Source organism: Rhopalosiphum maidis, chromosome 2 (genome assembly GCF_003676215.2).
Source record: "Rhopalosiphum maidis isolate BTI-1 chromosome 2, ASM367621v3, whole genome shotgun sequence".
In the NCBI taxonomy this organism is placed as follows: domain Eukaryota; kingdom Metazoa; phylum Arthropoda; class Insecta; order Hemiptera; family Aphididae; genus Rhopalosiphum; species Rhopalosiphum maidis.
Window position 1 is genome coordinate 65914807 of NC_040878.1, and position 13489 is coordinate 65928295.

The 13489-nt window shown below is 38.1% G+C and overlaps 1 protein-coding gene across 1 annotated transcript in view; it reads left to right on the top strand.

The window, feature by feature from the left end:
• LOC113551626 (Krueppel homolog 1) overlaps nucleotides 1-13172 on the top strand; it is a 32807-nt gene extending 19635 nt beyond the window's left edge. Inside the window, exons 4-9 of the mRNA XM_026953978.1 lie at nucleotides 2973-3157; nucleotides 10349-10541; nucleotides 10643-10840; nucleotides 11515-11994; nucleotides 12083-12452; nucleotides 12614-13172. Coding sequence (XP_026809779.1) covers nucleotides 2973-3157; nucleotides 10349-10541; nucleotides 10643-10840; nucleotides 11515-11994; nucleotides 12083-12452; nucleotides 12614-13172 — 1985 coding nt within the window. The remainder of the gene's footprint in view (nucleotides 1-2972; nucleotides 3158-10348; nucleotides 10542-10642; nucleotides 10841-11514; nucleotides 11995-12082; nucleotides 12453-12613) is intronic.
• The last annotated feature ends 317 nt before the right edge of the window (nucleotides 13173-13489 follow it).

Here is a 13489-nt window from a genome sequence, read left to right on the forward strand (position 1 = left end):
TGTACACAAATACGACCGTATAATACAATTTATCATAATATTATATAACGACGGGTGTAGGGAAAAGGTATATATGTTACATTATTATATTATTATGTAGACATGTAGAAACACGTCATTATAATATATATTATTGACAAAGGTAAATATAGGTAATATATAATATAAAAAAGACGGGATAAATTCGGATATTATAAAGTTATACGATGCTGTTAGTGTGGTTTTCAAGGTGATCGCAACTATATAATGTTATAATGCTGTAGTTGAAAGGTCAAGCTAGTATATACGGACTAATGCACTAACAATATTTTATAATCAGTTATTAATTCCCAGCCACAACTCAGCATTTTTCGATTTCAATCAAATCATTATATTATCAAAGTATAATACACCTATAAATATTAATCGTAATCTTTATTAATTATTATACATTTACATAATTAATATTCATAACGTATTTCTAATATAATATTATAACTGTTATTGAAAAAAAATCACATTCGTTAGTACTCTGCAGTAGTTTATAAGAAAAATAACTATTGTAAATGTATACGTTAAGAGCTTTAATGCGCTAATATAATATTGTGGTAACTTGTGTAATAATAATATATAAACCGATATTGTTAAGGTCTGACCACTGAGATTTTACATCATTATTCGTATAAATACCGTGTGATTTAAACGATTGAAAACCACACGAAAAAAAAAGGTCGGCAAAAGCCAAAACACTATCTACCACGCGACCACCAACAATAATAATAAAAGGTCTTTTTTCTCCGTTTTAATCCCGTCAAAGGGTTGAAAAGGGACTAAATTCAATTATTTATATTGTAGTCGCTTTCTGCAAACAATTACTGGACTTTTTTTTTCCTCTTCGCAGAACTTTTTATTGGAAAAACAAAATAGCCATCGCCCCAGTTATATTGCCACTTACCTATCGCCAAACCGTTTTACCGTGTTATTATTATTATCATTGAATATTATTATTATTTCACTTTGTTCGATTAGACACACACGGACTATATAATTACGTATACACGAGAATTTTTTATGTAAAACGTAATTTTTAAACTCCACACATACACGCGATACGCGTAAATGTAATAATCGTAACAATACTATTGCTGTGTGTAAACTTATACATATAATAATGTAAAATATTATATACAAGCGCGTGTGTATGTGTGTGTAAATAGAGAGAGATAGGACCGAACAATAAACGAAAAATACTATTGTCATTAGCCGCTGTTGTGCGTGCGGGCAATCGACAGGATGACGTATATGAATTTCGATATTGTACGCATAATATATTTTATTATTTTATATTTTTGTGGACCCCAGTGTTTTAAATCATTCTAGCAGAGCCGAATTGTTTTTTTGACCAAAAAACAACGCGGTGCCAGGGACTGTAAATAATATTATAATAATGAAAACACGCAAAAAACCGATGGGAATTGGACAAAAAATAACACCGCCGCAGCGAAAAATATGAACGATGCGATTTATGTGTCCACCCGTTTCGGTACATAAATCTCGTGACATTGTATAGATGTATTATACGCATACATGTACATATATATATATATATACAGAGTTTTTTGTGCCGTTTTTCCGAAATTCATTCAGGGAAAAATCCACCCGGTCTGCCACCCGCGTGTTTTTTATTACACTGCCCTCAATCACGTTTGTTTCGGCAGCCGTATACGTCATTTTAACGTGATTATATAATACACATCAAGTTTATGTATAATATATATAGGTAATAACGGTATATCGGTATATATATTATATACCATATCGCATACGTAGCCTCCCCCAATTAAACAAACAAAAAACAGTTCGGAATATAAAACTGTACGATAAATAAAAATGTATTGCATTTAGGTATGTAGGAACTAGGCGCATTCTGCTTTCACGCACATTTATAATATTAGATACAAGGATAATCGTCAGTTGTTTGTACACACAACAATATTTTATTAAGTACGATCACTGCTATAGCAGTCGAGTATTAATAGCGTTCGTTTTAAGTTTACCACGGGCCTTTGCTACCCGCCTTTGTGTGCGCGGATGGGTTCACTATACAGCTAGTACTGTAGTTATACGTGGTCCGCACGTTAGAATTTCTATGAATACTCTCTCACGGAAGACGCGCTAAGAAGCGTAGTGAACAAATAAAATAGTAATAATAAAAAAAAAAAAAAAAATAAATAAATTAGTGAATCAAATGAAATGCTTGCGCTAAAACAAAGGCGTCCGCGGGGATCGCGTTGCAGGCTGCGAAAAAGGGTTAAGACGAAAGGGGAATTATTATATTTGTTGGTGCAAAAAACGCACATATCCGGGTAAAATTACCATAACGTGTCGGTAAAAATGTAACAAAAGAATATCTAATTGGATACGCGGTTCTCAAGGTGCCGCTGCAGTGTGTATCACTCGCGGCGGGACATACACGGGAGACGGCAGTGCAGTGCTTACTATAATATAGGTATAGGTCCACGCATATTATATAATATAATACGCACTGTTAAAAACAAAAAGGGTAAAAAAATATGAAAAAAATAAAATAGAATAATATAATACTTATAACGACGACTACGAAAAAAAATCAGATGGCATCGTACTAACGTGTTAAAACAATAGCGGCTCTTCCTTCCGCAAAGGACCACATTTATATAATATTATTATATATCGTTGCAGTGCTCGCGTACCTATATACGCGCTACACAGTACATCGAGTACAGCGCTGTATAATGTTTGTCAGTATTTGCATATGAAACGGCTGCGCGTATGCGACTGCAGTATAACCGGTTATGATGGCATTTTTTTTTTTTTTTTCTATACTTTTAAGTTTTTGTTTTCTTCCGACACGCTATTATTATTATTGTGATTACTGTTGTACAGAGACGGTTAAAACGCGTATTATATATATTTTCGTTGTTCGTGTACATTATTTTGTTTTCGTTTTACAGGAGAACGACCTTACAGATGCCATTTAGCCGAGTGCGGACGAGCTTTCATACAGCTGTCCAATCTGCAGCAACATCTCCGCAACCACGACGCCCAAGTGGAGAGGGCCAAAAACCGGCCGTTCCACTGCACCATCTGTGGCAAAGGTTTCGCCACCGAGTCCAGTCTGCGCACCCACACGGCTAAGGTGAGGAGACGTTGTTTCGATATCATTATTTATTATTCCGTTCGATAGTAAGGCACGTGTACGGTGCCTGGCCAGTGTGTAATAATATATTAATATATACATTATACGTTGCTTACATATATTGTATAGCAGGTGTCCAACGCTTATTAATAAAAAAATAATATTATATACATCGATCGTGTGCTCTATATGTGTGTGTGTGTGATGTGTACATACGTGAACACATACGCGTGTTTCTCGCATCGTTAAGAAATGACGTTATTATTTACGGACAAAATATTTTGTTAGTTTTAATCGAATTTCCGCTTACCAAATGCTGCGGTAGTCGAATAACAGAACGACGAAGTCACGGTGGTATAAATTGGCAGCGGTGTAAAGGTAGACAACTTTGACCCAGTTTTTGAGGTAATGAGGATTTTCTCCAGGGCGATGGGTAAGTTTTATCCCTCGGTCCTCATGTGTCTGCGATGACGACAGTACATGTATAGTCGTCGTTGTCGTCATAACCTATGAGTTACGACGTCATCGCCAACGACGGTGTGCAGCATAATTATAGCTTTGTGTGTTTGCGTTCTTGAGAAAAAACAGCGAATGATAGAAAATTAAATTATGATATTGTTTACAAATTAAATAACTGAATATTTATTACACACATGTCTTATAAATTCGATAGATTAAAATAGGTTAGAGAAAAGTTTTCTTTTTTTACCGCACATATAATTTTGCAATTCATATACTCGTAATAACTCTTTCTCTTGCACGTATAATGTACATAAAATATACGCAGTTGCCGACTAGACGTACAGATTTTTAATCGTTTTGTCACGATAACGACCGCAATAATATTTTCCTCGTTATGGAATTATATTATATTATTATATACGTGTAATATGTATATATTATGCCGTCTTCGTCGTGGTCGCCGAGATTGCATTACACGCAAGCGTACACCGTATTATTATCATTATTATTATTATTATATTATAATATGTAGTTGAACGGGTGATGAGGGTGTGTGGAGTAGCGGATAGCGCCGCGGCCAATGAAATATAGTGACAACTCGGTGGCTTATTTGAAAAGTTAATGGGAAAAAGCTGGCGAAAAGGGTTTTTAATTCTTACGGACATCTTATATTTTTAGTTAATTTTGTTATTTCTTCAAATCTGCCACGTTACGATTTTCACTGCTGTAATTAAAACTGCGAAAAATGGACTTTATTTCCCCTTTCGGCCTCACTATTCCACCGACACTGCCGTTGCCGCCGAACGTCGTCACGAGTAACAACGCCCGATGTACAAGCTAAGCAACAATACCGTTCTTTTTTCATTTCGCTCTCGACAAAAGCAGTAAGACCACCAAATACGTGAAACTATAAATAAAATCAAACATTTTCTTAATTCTAATTTCTGTTAAATATACATTTTTCATATCGATAAAAATACACATAGGTAGGTATTTTTATTATTACTAAAACGAAACTTATAATATATGGGCCAACGTGTAAATGCGTACTGTAATCATATTTTTTTCCACGTTATTTTTATAAATTCGTATATATACTTTTGTAGGAAATCCAAAAGTATATGTAGTGTAAAAGAAAAAAAGTTTATGCGGTATTATTTGTCGTACACTCGTACGTGTGCCAAGTTGCAATAATAATTATTTCAATAGTGTGGTTATTACTACTACTACTACTACGAGTCGTTTGAAAACACAAGACATTATGACTTTGTTTTAATAAGAACACGTTTTGTTATAACAATTCCGTAACCCAAACTCCCGAAAATCATAAAACAAATGAAAATGTTATTATTTATAAAAAAAAATAAGTTTTGAAAAATGATCTGGCCATAATTTTTAGTAGGTACTTATACGATTAAAATGACATTTCATGTTTTTTTTTTCTACTTTAGTTGGGACACCTTTCATTTACGATCGTTGATTATTATTTATTGTTAATTTATGCCTCAAAGTTTGATAGTCTAACGAAAGGGTGAAACATTTAAAGTAGTAGGGTAAAAGTTTTTCTTGTTTCAAAACAACGTTTCACTTCTTTTTTTCCGTTTTATTTTTTTATCTTGTTGAATTAACCAAAGTGTTTATTGCCTTATGCTTTTTTCAATGCTATAAAAAGTCATACCAATATTATATTATTATTTTAACATATAAATAATTACTTTTGTATGAATACGTGTCCTTGATTGTGTCTATTCAATAATATTGTGGCAGTGATGTGAAATGCTTTTTTGAGAGTATGTATATAAATTGAATTTCTGCATAATATTCGCCAAGTGACCGATCCATAAAAATAGAAACAACCATAAACACATTCTCGGGTCGTTAAACTTGGCGTTGCCATTCCAATGTGTTTTTGTGCAATTATTTTGATTTACCACAAAAGATACTTCAATATATCTATGCAAACAATTCTAACTAATAAAACATATAACTGCGATTATGCCGTTCCTCAAAATTTGTGTGGTTCGGCCAGACCGCACTTGATTTACAGAATTTTTTTTTTTCATTTCAAATTTATATATATTTGTATGTTCTTTTATCGTCGTATTTTCAAATGTTTAATAGGGCGAAAATCCGGTGAAGTGTAACACGAATGTAAATTAGAATGAAAAGGGTTGTGCAAAATATGACGTAATAAAAAAAAAACACCACTATTCGACGATATTCATTAAAAATGTGAAAAGGGTATTAAGAGTATTCGTTATTGACCCTTCTTGTGTTCAGCCTTTTATTAACATACTTCTATGCGTATTATGACCCTTGCGTATAAAAAAAAATACAAAATAACATGGGAACTAGATAACACATATATATATATATATTACATTTTTTACGACGTAACGTATATATTATACGCATGGACTTTTCGTAAATCTTATAGGCCACGCGACGGATCCCGAGGCACTTATTTATGTAGGTATAGTGCGCGAGCAGGTGAACCGATTTACATACTACGCATAAAACGATTAATTTTTCAGAAATAGAATAAATTAACACTTGTCGAAAACAAAACGAAAGAATGTTTCTGTTGATTTCTATCGAAACTAAAAAAAATAAATTAGGGACCGTTGATTTCTGAGCATACAGGTGGTTTGTTCGGTTTCTTTCTTTTATCCGGCGTGGGCGTGTTATTTATTTTTCCAGGCACATTTTATAAAAAAAAAAAAAACAATTCTTTATGTACAGTTACATTTTTTTTCGGCCACCAAACAATTATTTTAATTTCTTATGCATCCTACCCGATGTTCAAGTTTTATCCTGGTGCATGTACAATTATATGCGATATGCTCGCGCGATGCATCCCGCGTAGCAGGTGTTGAAACAGTTTGTAGTTCGTATATACATGCACACGATATTGAATAATAATGCAAGTGTCGGCAGTAATTGCACGTTGTCTTGTCGTTTGATTGAATGCACTCGCATTCAAATTGCTGTACAATGTACATATTATAATAATCGTTATTAACAACACCAAAAAGAATAAAATACCAACGCATTGCGCGTACATGCATGTCGCTCTAAATAAATAACATGAATGCTCGGCGTTTCGGTCCTTTTTTCCTATTATTTGTTTTTAATATCTCAATTTTTATCATTTAAAGTATACCACTATAATAATGTAATAAAATTAACGCAATCGTATTTAATCAACATTTAATTTTCCTTATATGATCAGTTTTAAGTTTCGTATCGACTTTTTAACATGATATGCCTATTACTTAAACGTTAACGGAATAATAAATTTACTTATATATATTTTTCCGCGTTCGAATGTGTTCTACAACATCACCGTAAAAAATGTCATCGACAAACAACGTATTTAATTTTCACAATATTATAACGCGCGTTTACCGCTTCACGCACAAAATATTATAACCTTTGTAGTATAATATTGTATACGAGTAATCCATTCATACATAATAATAATAACCGTTTAATAGTCTCTCCGCGGGGCAGTGTATAATATAAAATATAATATGATATATATTAAAGATCGATATCCAGCAAGCGCGTTTTCGCTTTTTACTCACTCGTACCTATACGATATATTATATATATATATTTACCCGTGCAAGCGCGCACGTTATAATATTTTATTTATTTCTTTCTTTCTTATATTTTTAATGGCAGCAGCTCATTATTTTCTCATCCGGACGTAAAAAGCGGGACCGATCTTCGGACCGTGAACGTCGGCGGCGGCGGCGGTGGTGGTGGAGAGCGGAGCGTATAGTATAGATAGGTGACGCGACCGACCGCGCGCGGCATACAATATATTTATACATGTGTGTGTGTGTGTGTGTGTGTGTGTGTGTGCTTATGTACACTTATTTATATACATTTATATGTGTGTATACCTACCTACCTATATATTATTATATTGTATATTATAGCAAAGCCGCGCGCACATGATATTCTAATAAGAGGCCATAAATTTTGCGGCGAGCAATACACCGCGCGGACGCTCGTGTCGCCGTAGACCACTTTCCGTAAATGGAACGACGACGACAACGATGACGGGGAAACAGCGGCGTGTACACGAAAAACCGTGGAAAGTTTAACCGCATTTTTCTCTACAGTTCGCGTATTCGCGTATTCGCATACGCGCGTGCGTGCGTGCGCCGTGTACGTTTCGCTAGAGTCGTACAACTGTACAACAGCTGAACACAATATTATTATGGTATAATAATATAATATAATATCGTATAATAGAAGATGGCCGTGGCACGGGATAAAATTACAATAAAAAAAAAAAAAATGTCGTATAGGTACATTTTATAACGCGATAGGTATAATATTATTATTTCTACGTGTATACTGAGGCGTCCGCGGAGACCGTCGTCGCGTACTGTTTTTTAGCCGCATGCCAATAAAACAAAATATAATATTGACGTCAGTAATAATAGTTGTTATTAATATTGTTTGTATAACGTACGCGGGCTCGCTTCAATAATATAATATCATAACGCGCCGCACGACTACACTACGTCTAATTATTACGATTTTTATTATAATAATATGCCAACCCGTTTTTCATTTCGAGCAGCCGATAACGCTTATGATTATGTACACCGAGTGGATCTGCGCACTGGAATTCCATTAATTTTTCCAATTTCATCGCCATTCGTCTCCCCCGTCATATTATTATTATATAATAATCCTTTCTTTTGCAAACGTTATTTTCGTACATAATCATTTTTTAAGTACTTTTTCGCGGAACAAGGGTTGATAATCGCATATTTTTCTCCATCTCGCTCACTCTTTCTCACTGTATTTTTGTTTTTCGCTTGTTTTTTTTTTTTTTTTTTGGAAACACATAATTAAATCTATTTTCAATTCAGTCAAAATCGTAAAACCTAGATAATTTAAAAACTGGTCATCTTTGAGTTGCGTGATAAGAAAATGCGTAGGTAAATAGTATTTCAGCGAAGTATTCCTTATGACATTTATTATAAATAATTTAATTCAGTTCGTCGTTGTTCAAAACGATAAAATTCATGAAGAAAATATTAGTTTTATGCAATAAAGGTGCATAAATCATTTAGGTACGCAAAGTAAAAGTATTTGGCATTAATATAAAGTTTATATTGGAAATGGTAATGGTCACGGTGAATTTAATGTTTAATAATGACATTTTTCGTTCGCTTTTGGTAAATGTGTACTTACGCGATTATAGTTTCTCGTATAAAAAAATACACAACATTAAATATTCAAATGACTCGTCAGCGGTTGGGTTAGTAAACTTTTAAACTAGGTATTAAAGAAAAATATAATGAATACGGTTAAAAAAAAATTACGTTGTTTATTTATCTCTGTTAATGTGTTTAAGTATTTGGCACAAAACTGAATCGAACTATTGAAAACCCATTATTGGTCAATTACGATGTTTCAATTAATTTTTATTTTTTTAATTCCGTAACACTTACCGGGTTTAATATTGTATAATACGCATTTGCGAAAAGAAAAAAAAATGCTAATTTAAGAAAACGCTATTAGATTACCAGGCCGTACATTCTGCATACAATGACTGGATAGCAACTATATGTATAATTTGACGAAAGCCGTATACAAATCACGTGCAAAAACCGCTAGTAATTATTAACGGTGTCCCGAGTCCAGGCGGACGCCTATTCTTTCGACTTTCGAGAACACTCAGACCGATAAATTATACTTTGTTTATAAAATATTTAATAAAAATGTAAATCTCCGCTCCTTGGACGACGCCGCAGACGGACTTTTAATAAAAGTCACCGGGCTGCAAGTAGTCGGAAGGGCTTTTAAAAATTAAAATTACGTTTGTTTTATTGCCATCCCCTTTACTCGTCGTCTACTTCTCCTCCCCGGCCGAGCACTTTTTGCTCGGACACATCTCCCAAGGCGCCGATATCGTTACATTCGCCATAGCCGGTGGCGCACCATTGCCAACACTCATACACAATATATAATATCGTGGCGTATAAATGTAGAAACTGTGTATTTATATTACACGAATATGATATACGACATGATACACGTATTATATAACCAGTATCGTTGTCGTATGATTTTTAGTCGCGCATAATATCGGAACGGGGTGGAAAAAAATTATAACGATTAAAATATTATTGTTGTGCGACAATAAACTCCGGTCGGTAAATTTTAGAGCATACAATATACATGAGCGCATATAACGATAAATCTGAGCACACCGTCGCCTAAACAGCAGCGAGCCATAAATTTGATCTTTCCGAGCGTATATTTTGCGGCGTCGGCGGCGGTGGTCAGGTTTATGCGTGTACGACGAACGTATAGTAGTATGGGCAAAATGGCACGTAAAACGAAACGGAAACAGTTATTTTTTTATTTTCAAAATGGCCATTCGAATTCGCAGCAGACAATATATTTATTTACAAATATAAATATACGCGCGCGCGCATGTGTGTGAGAGAGAAAGAGTGTGTGTAATACATGTATTTTGTATATCTAGATGGTAGATTAACACGTGTGTCCAAAGGGACAACGGTCGGTATTGTGTTTCTTCACGCGAAGCGGAAAGGAAACACGCTGTGCAATGGCGGCGGCTGTGTATATATTATTACATAAAGTGTCTCTCCCGCCAACAAGCCCCGAACACGCGCGTACTTCCGGGCTCGCTGATTACTGGTTACCTGACGTATGTTTTATTGTTATTTTCAGGAACATTTTTTTTATTTTCAGGAAGCTGAACTTCGCATGGATGTGCTCCAACAACACGCCGCCTTGATGGGAGGTGCGAGCACTACGTCTTGTCCGCTCTGCCATAAATTGTTCCTAGGTAGCGAGTCACTGGTCGAACACATGAAAGTCCACCACAATGATCCGACCACCGTGTCGCAGGCCGTCGTACAAAGTGAGTGACATAATATTGTTATTGTAATAGACTCGAAGAAAAAAATCCTCAAAATATTCGAAAAATTTGTGAACAATTTTCACATTGGTCTTCTTTTGCAGGTTATTCTGATATCGGCACTGGTCCGTACATGGCCAAACGCCGAACGGCCAATCATCCGTGCCCGGTGTGTGGTAAACACTACGTGAACGAGGGAAGTCTGCGTAAACATTTAGCTTGCCACCCGGAAACAGCACAGTACGCCCAGCTCAGGATGTGGCCGTGTTCTGTTTGCCAAGCCGTATTCACCCACGAATCAGGTGAGTCAATGCGTTGTAGCGATAACACCGCTAGTGATGGCCATCTGCAAACCCTGACCGACTCACGTCGGTGACGTTCAGTTTTTCGGGATTTACGTGATGATATGCGCGTACCTATTACGTTATATTCCACGGAGTTGTTGAAACGCGAAGTTTGCCGAATCACAAATATACATCATAGTTATTTATTGTTAAATAAAAATATTTTTTCGAATTCGTACTTCATTTATGTACGTTATGTTAAACGTATGCACAATATCATAATATCCAGATCTGTACACGATATAGTCATACGCATATTATAATGCACGTATGCTTATAATCAGCAAATAGTGTATGTACACCTGGATCTCGATGGATCGAATCCGAGTTTAGGATATAAATCTTTAATTCGAATTCCGGTTTTTCCGAACAAAATAATGACCATCACTAAGGCATATTGCAGCGCCGTGTTAGCGCTCCGACATCGCGATGATAACTGATTTACGGCGCGCACGTCGCATAAATCTCGTCATATGTTACCGTCCGAGAAAAAAAATAATCACATGCGTATAACATACGAAACAAATCAATTTTTTTTATGCGCTGCAATTTATTATTAGCCACATAGATTTATGCGCAGCATCAAGTAGTCCGGTCGAAGTAATATTAACTCGCGTTTTCGTTTTGTACAGGCCTGTTGACACACATGGAACACATGCGCATGGATCCCAAACATCAGTTCGCTGCGCAGTACGTGCTGAGTAGAGCTGCCGCTGAGCGCAGAGAACGGGAGAACTTCCTGGCCGCCGTGACGGCCACCAACAGCATGGGTGGCCCCGCCTCGCCCCATTCTGTTCACTCGGATTCGTCTTCGTCAAACAACGGCGAAATTGACGGTCCCAGTGGAGCTGGTTCCACGGGCTCGGTGGGCACTGGCACCAACAACTCCGTGGTGGCCGCGGTGGCCGCGGCCGCGGCGGCGGCTGCGGCAGGCGGTAACGTCGTCGTTCCTACGGGTGGCCGGCTATCTGTCTCACCAGCCGACAATCAAATCCCGTTGGTGTTGCATCACAACAACAACAACACGACGACAAACAACAACAATAACAACAACAACAATCCTACGGCGATAAAGTTGGCCGAGTTGATGGCGGCGAGGACTGGAGGCATGAGTAAGTGTATTGTCCGTGGGCCCAAACGCGTTAACGTCGATCGTCTTCGATTAAAACCGTAATTTACCGTTTTTTGTTTAACGTACAGTCAGCGGTAACGGTGGTCACCAATACATGAACCAGCAACCCCAATACAACGCCAACGACCTACAGCGGGCTGCCGCGCTGTTCATGAGCCAGCAGCAGGCTCACGCGGCCGTTTCGCAAGTTCAACAGCAACAGCAGCAGCAGCAACAACAGCAGCAACAGCAACAGCAGCAACAGCAGCAACAACAGCAGCAGCAACAGCAACAGCAGCAGCTTCAGCAGAACCCACCGTCACCGTCACACTCGCCGCGATCCGCACCTCCAACCCCGGCGTCTGTAGTACAAGCGGCCGCGGCCAATCTCGCCGCGGCGGCCATGCGCATCACCCAGTCGAATGCTATGCACCAAAATCCGTTGGTCACGACTTCCAGGTATGTGCCAATACATTTGAAATGCGGCCCCGTTGGGGGACGGGGTAGTAGCGTAGACGTAATATTTTGTCCAGCTGAAGTGATAGGAGGACGTTGCGCGACGAATACCATAATGTGTACAGTATATTATAATACGGGTGTGCTCTTTTTTTATTCCGCAGTGGTTCGGGCTCAAACTCGTCAGTAAACTCGATGCAATCGGCCGTCCAGATGGCCATGAACGCGGCCGTCCGAGCCTCCATGTCGTCCATGGTGGACGGCCTCGGCGGCGGACACCACCAACAGTCCGGCCATCAGTCCATGCTCCACCACCACCAACAGTCCAACCACGAACAGAGTTCGCCAACGTTGCGCATGCAGGAAGCCATACTCAGGTCTCAGGCGGAGGCGGCGCTCAGGTTGGCCGTCTCGCAAGCCGTGGCCGCGTCGTCCGGCCAACAGCAGGCGCCCGAACTGCAGAACCGGCAGTCGTCGGTGCAACAGCAGAACGCGCATCAGCCGCAACAGAACGTGGCGATCAACTACAACGCCATGGCGCAGGGGCAGCTGATGAACGGACAGAACCCTTACCACCACCAGGGGCAAGTGTCGCCCGACCTGTCGGAGGCGCTCAGGCTCCAGGAACAGCGGCTCGAACAGGCGCTCAGGCTACACGGCGGTGACCCACGGGCTCTGGGCTTCACTTTCGGTAACACCCAACAGGGTCACATTAACCCATGAGAGTTCAGTTACTATTGACGATGTGAGGACCTATAAACCCACCTCCCTCGCCTAGTCCGCCAAACCCACCCCTCCGCCATCGCCACTGGCCACTGGCCACTATATTACGTTATTACTATGCTATTATACTGTTGTCTCATCCACAAACACCATGACCACTACCACATCCATCTCGCAAAGCTCAACGGCGGACCTGCTGCAGCGCGCGCACACGATTATTTATTATTATTGTATTTACGATATTTATTTATTATTATAACCATACTATTATTATATTAATTACTAGGCGTATTACTTTACTCAATATTATTATTATT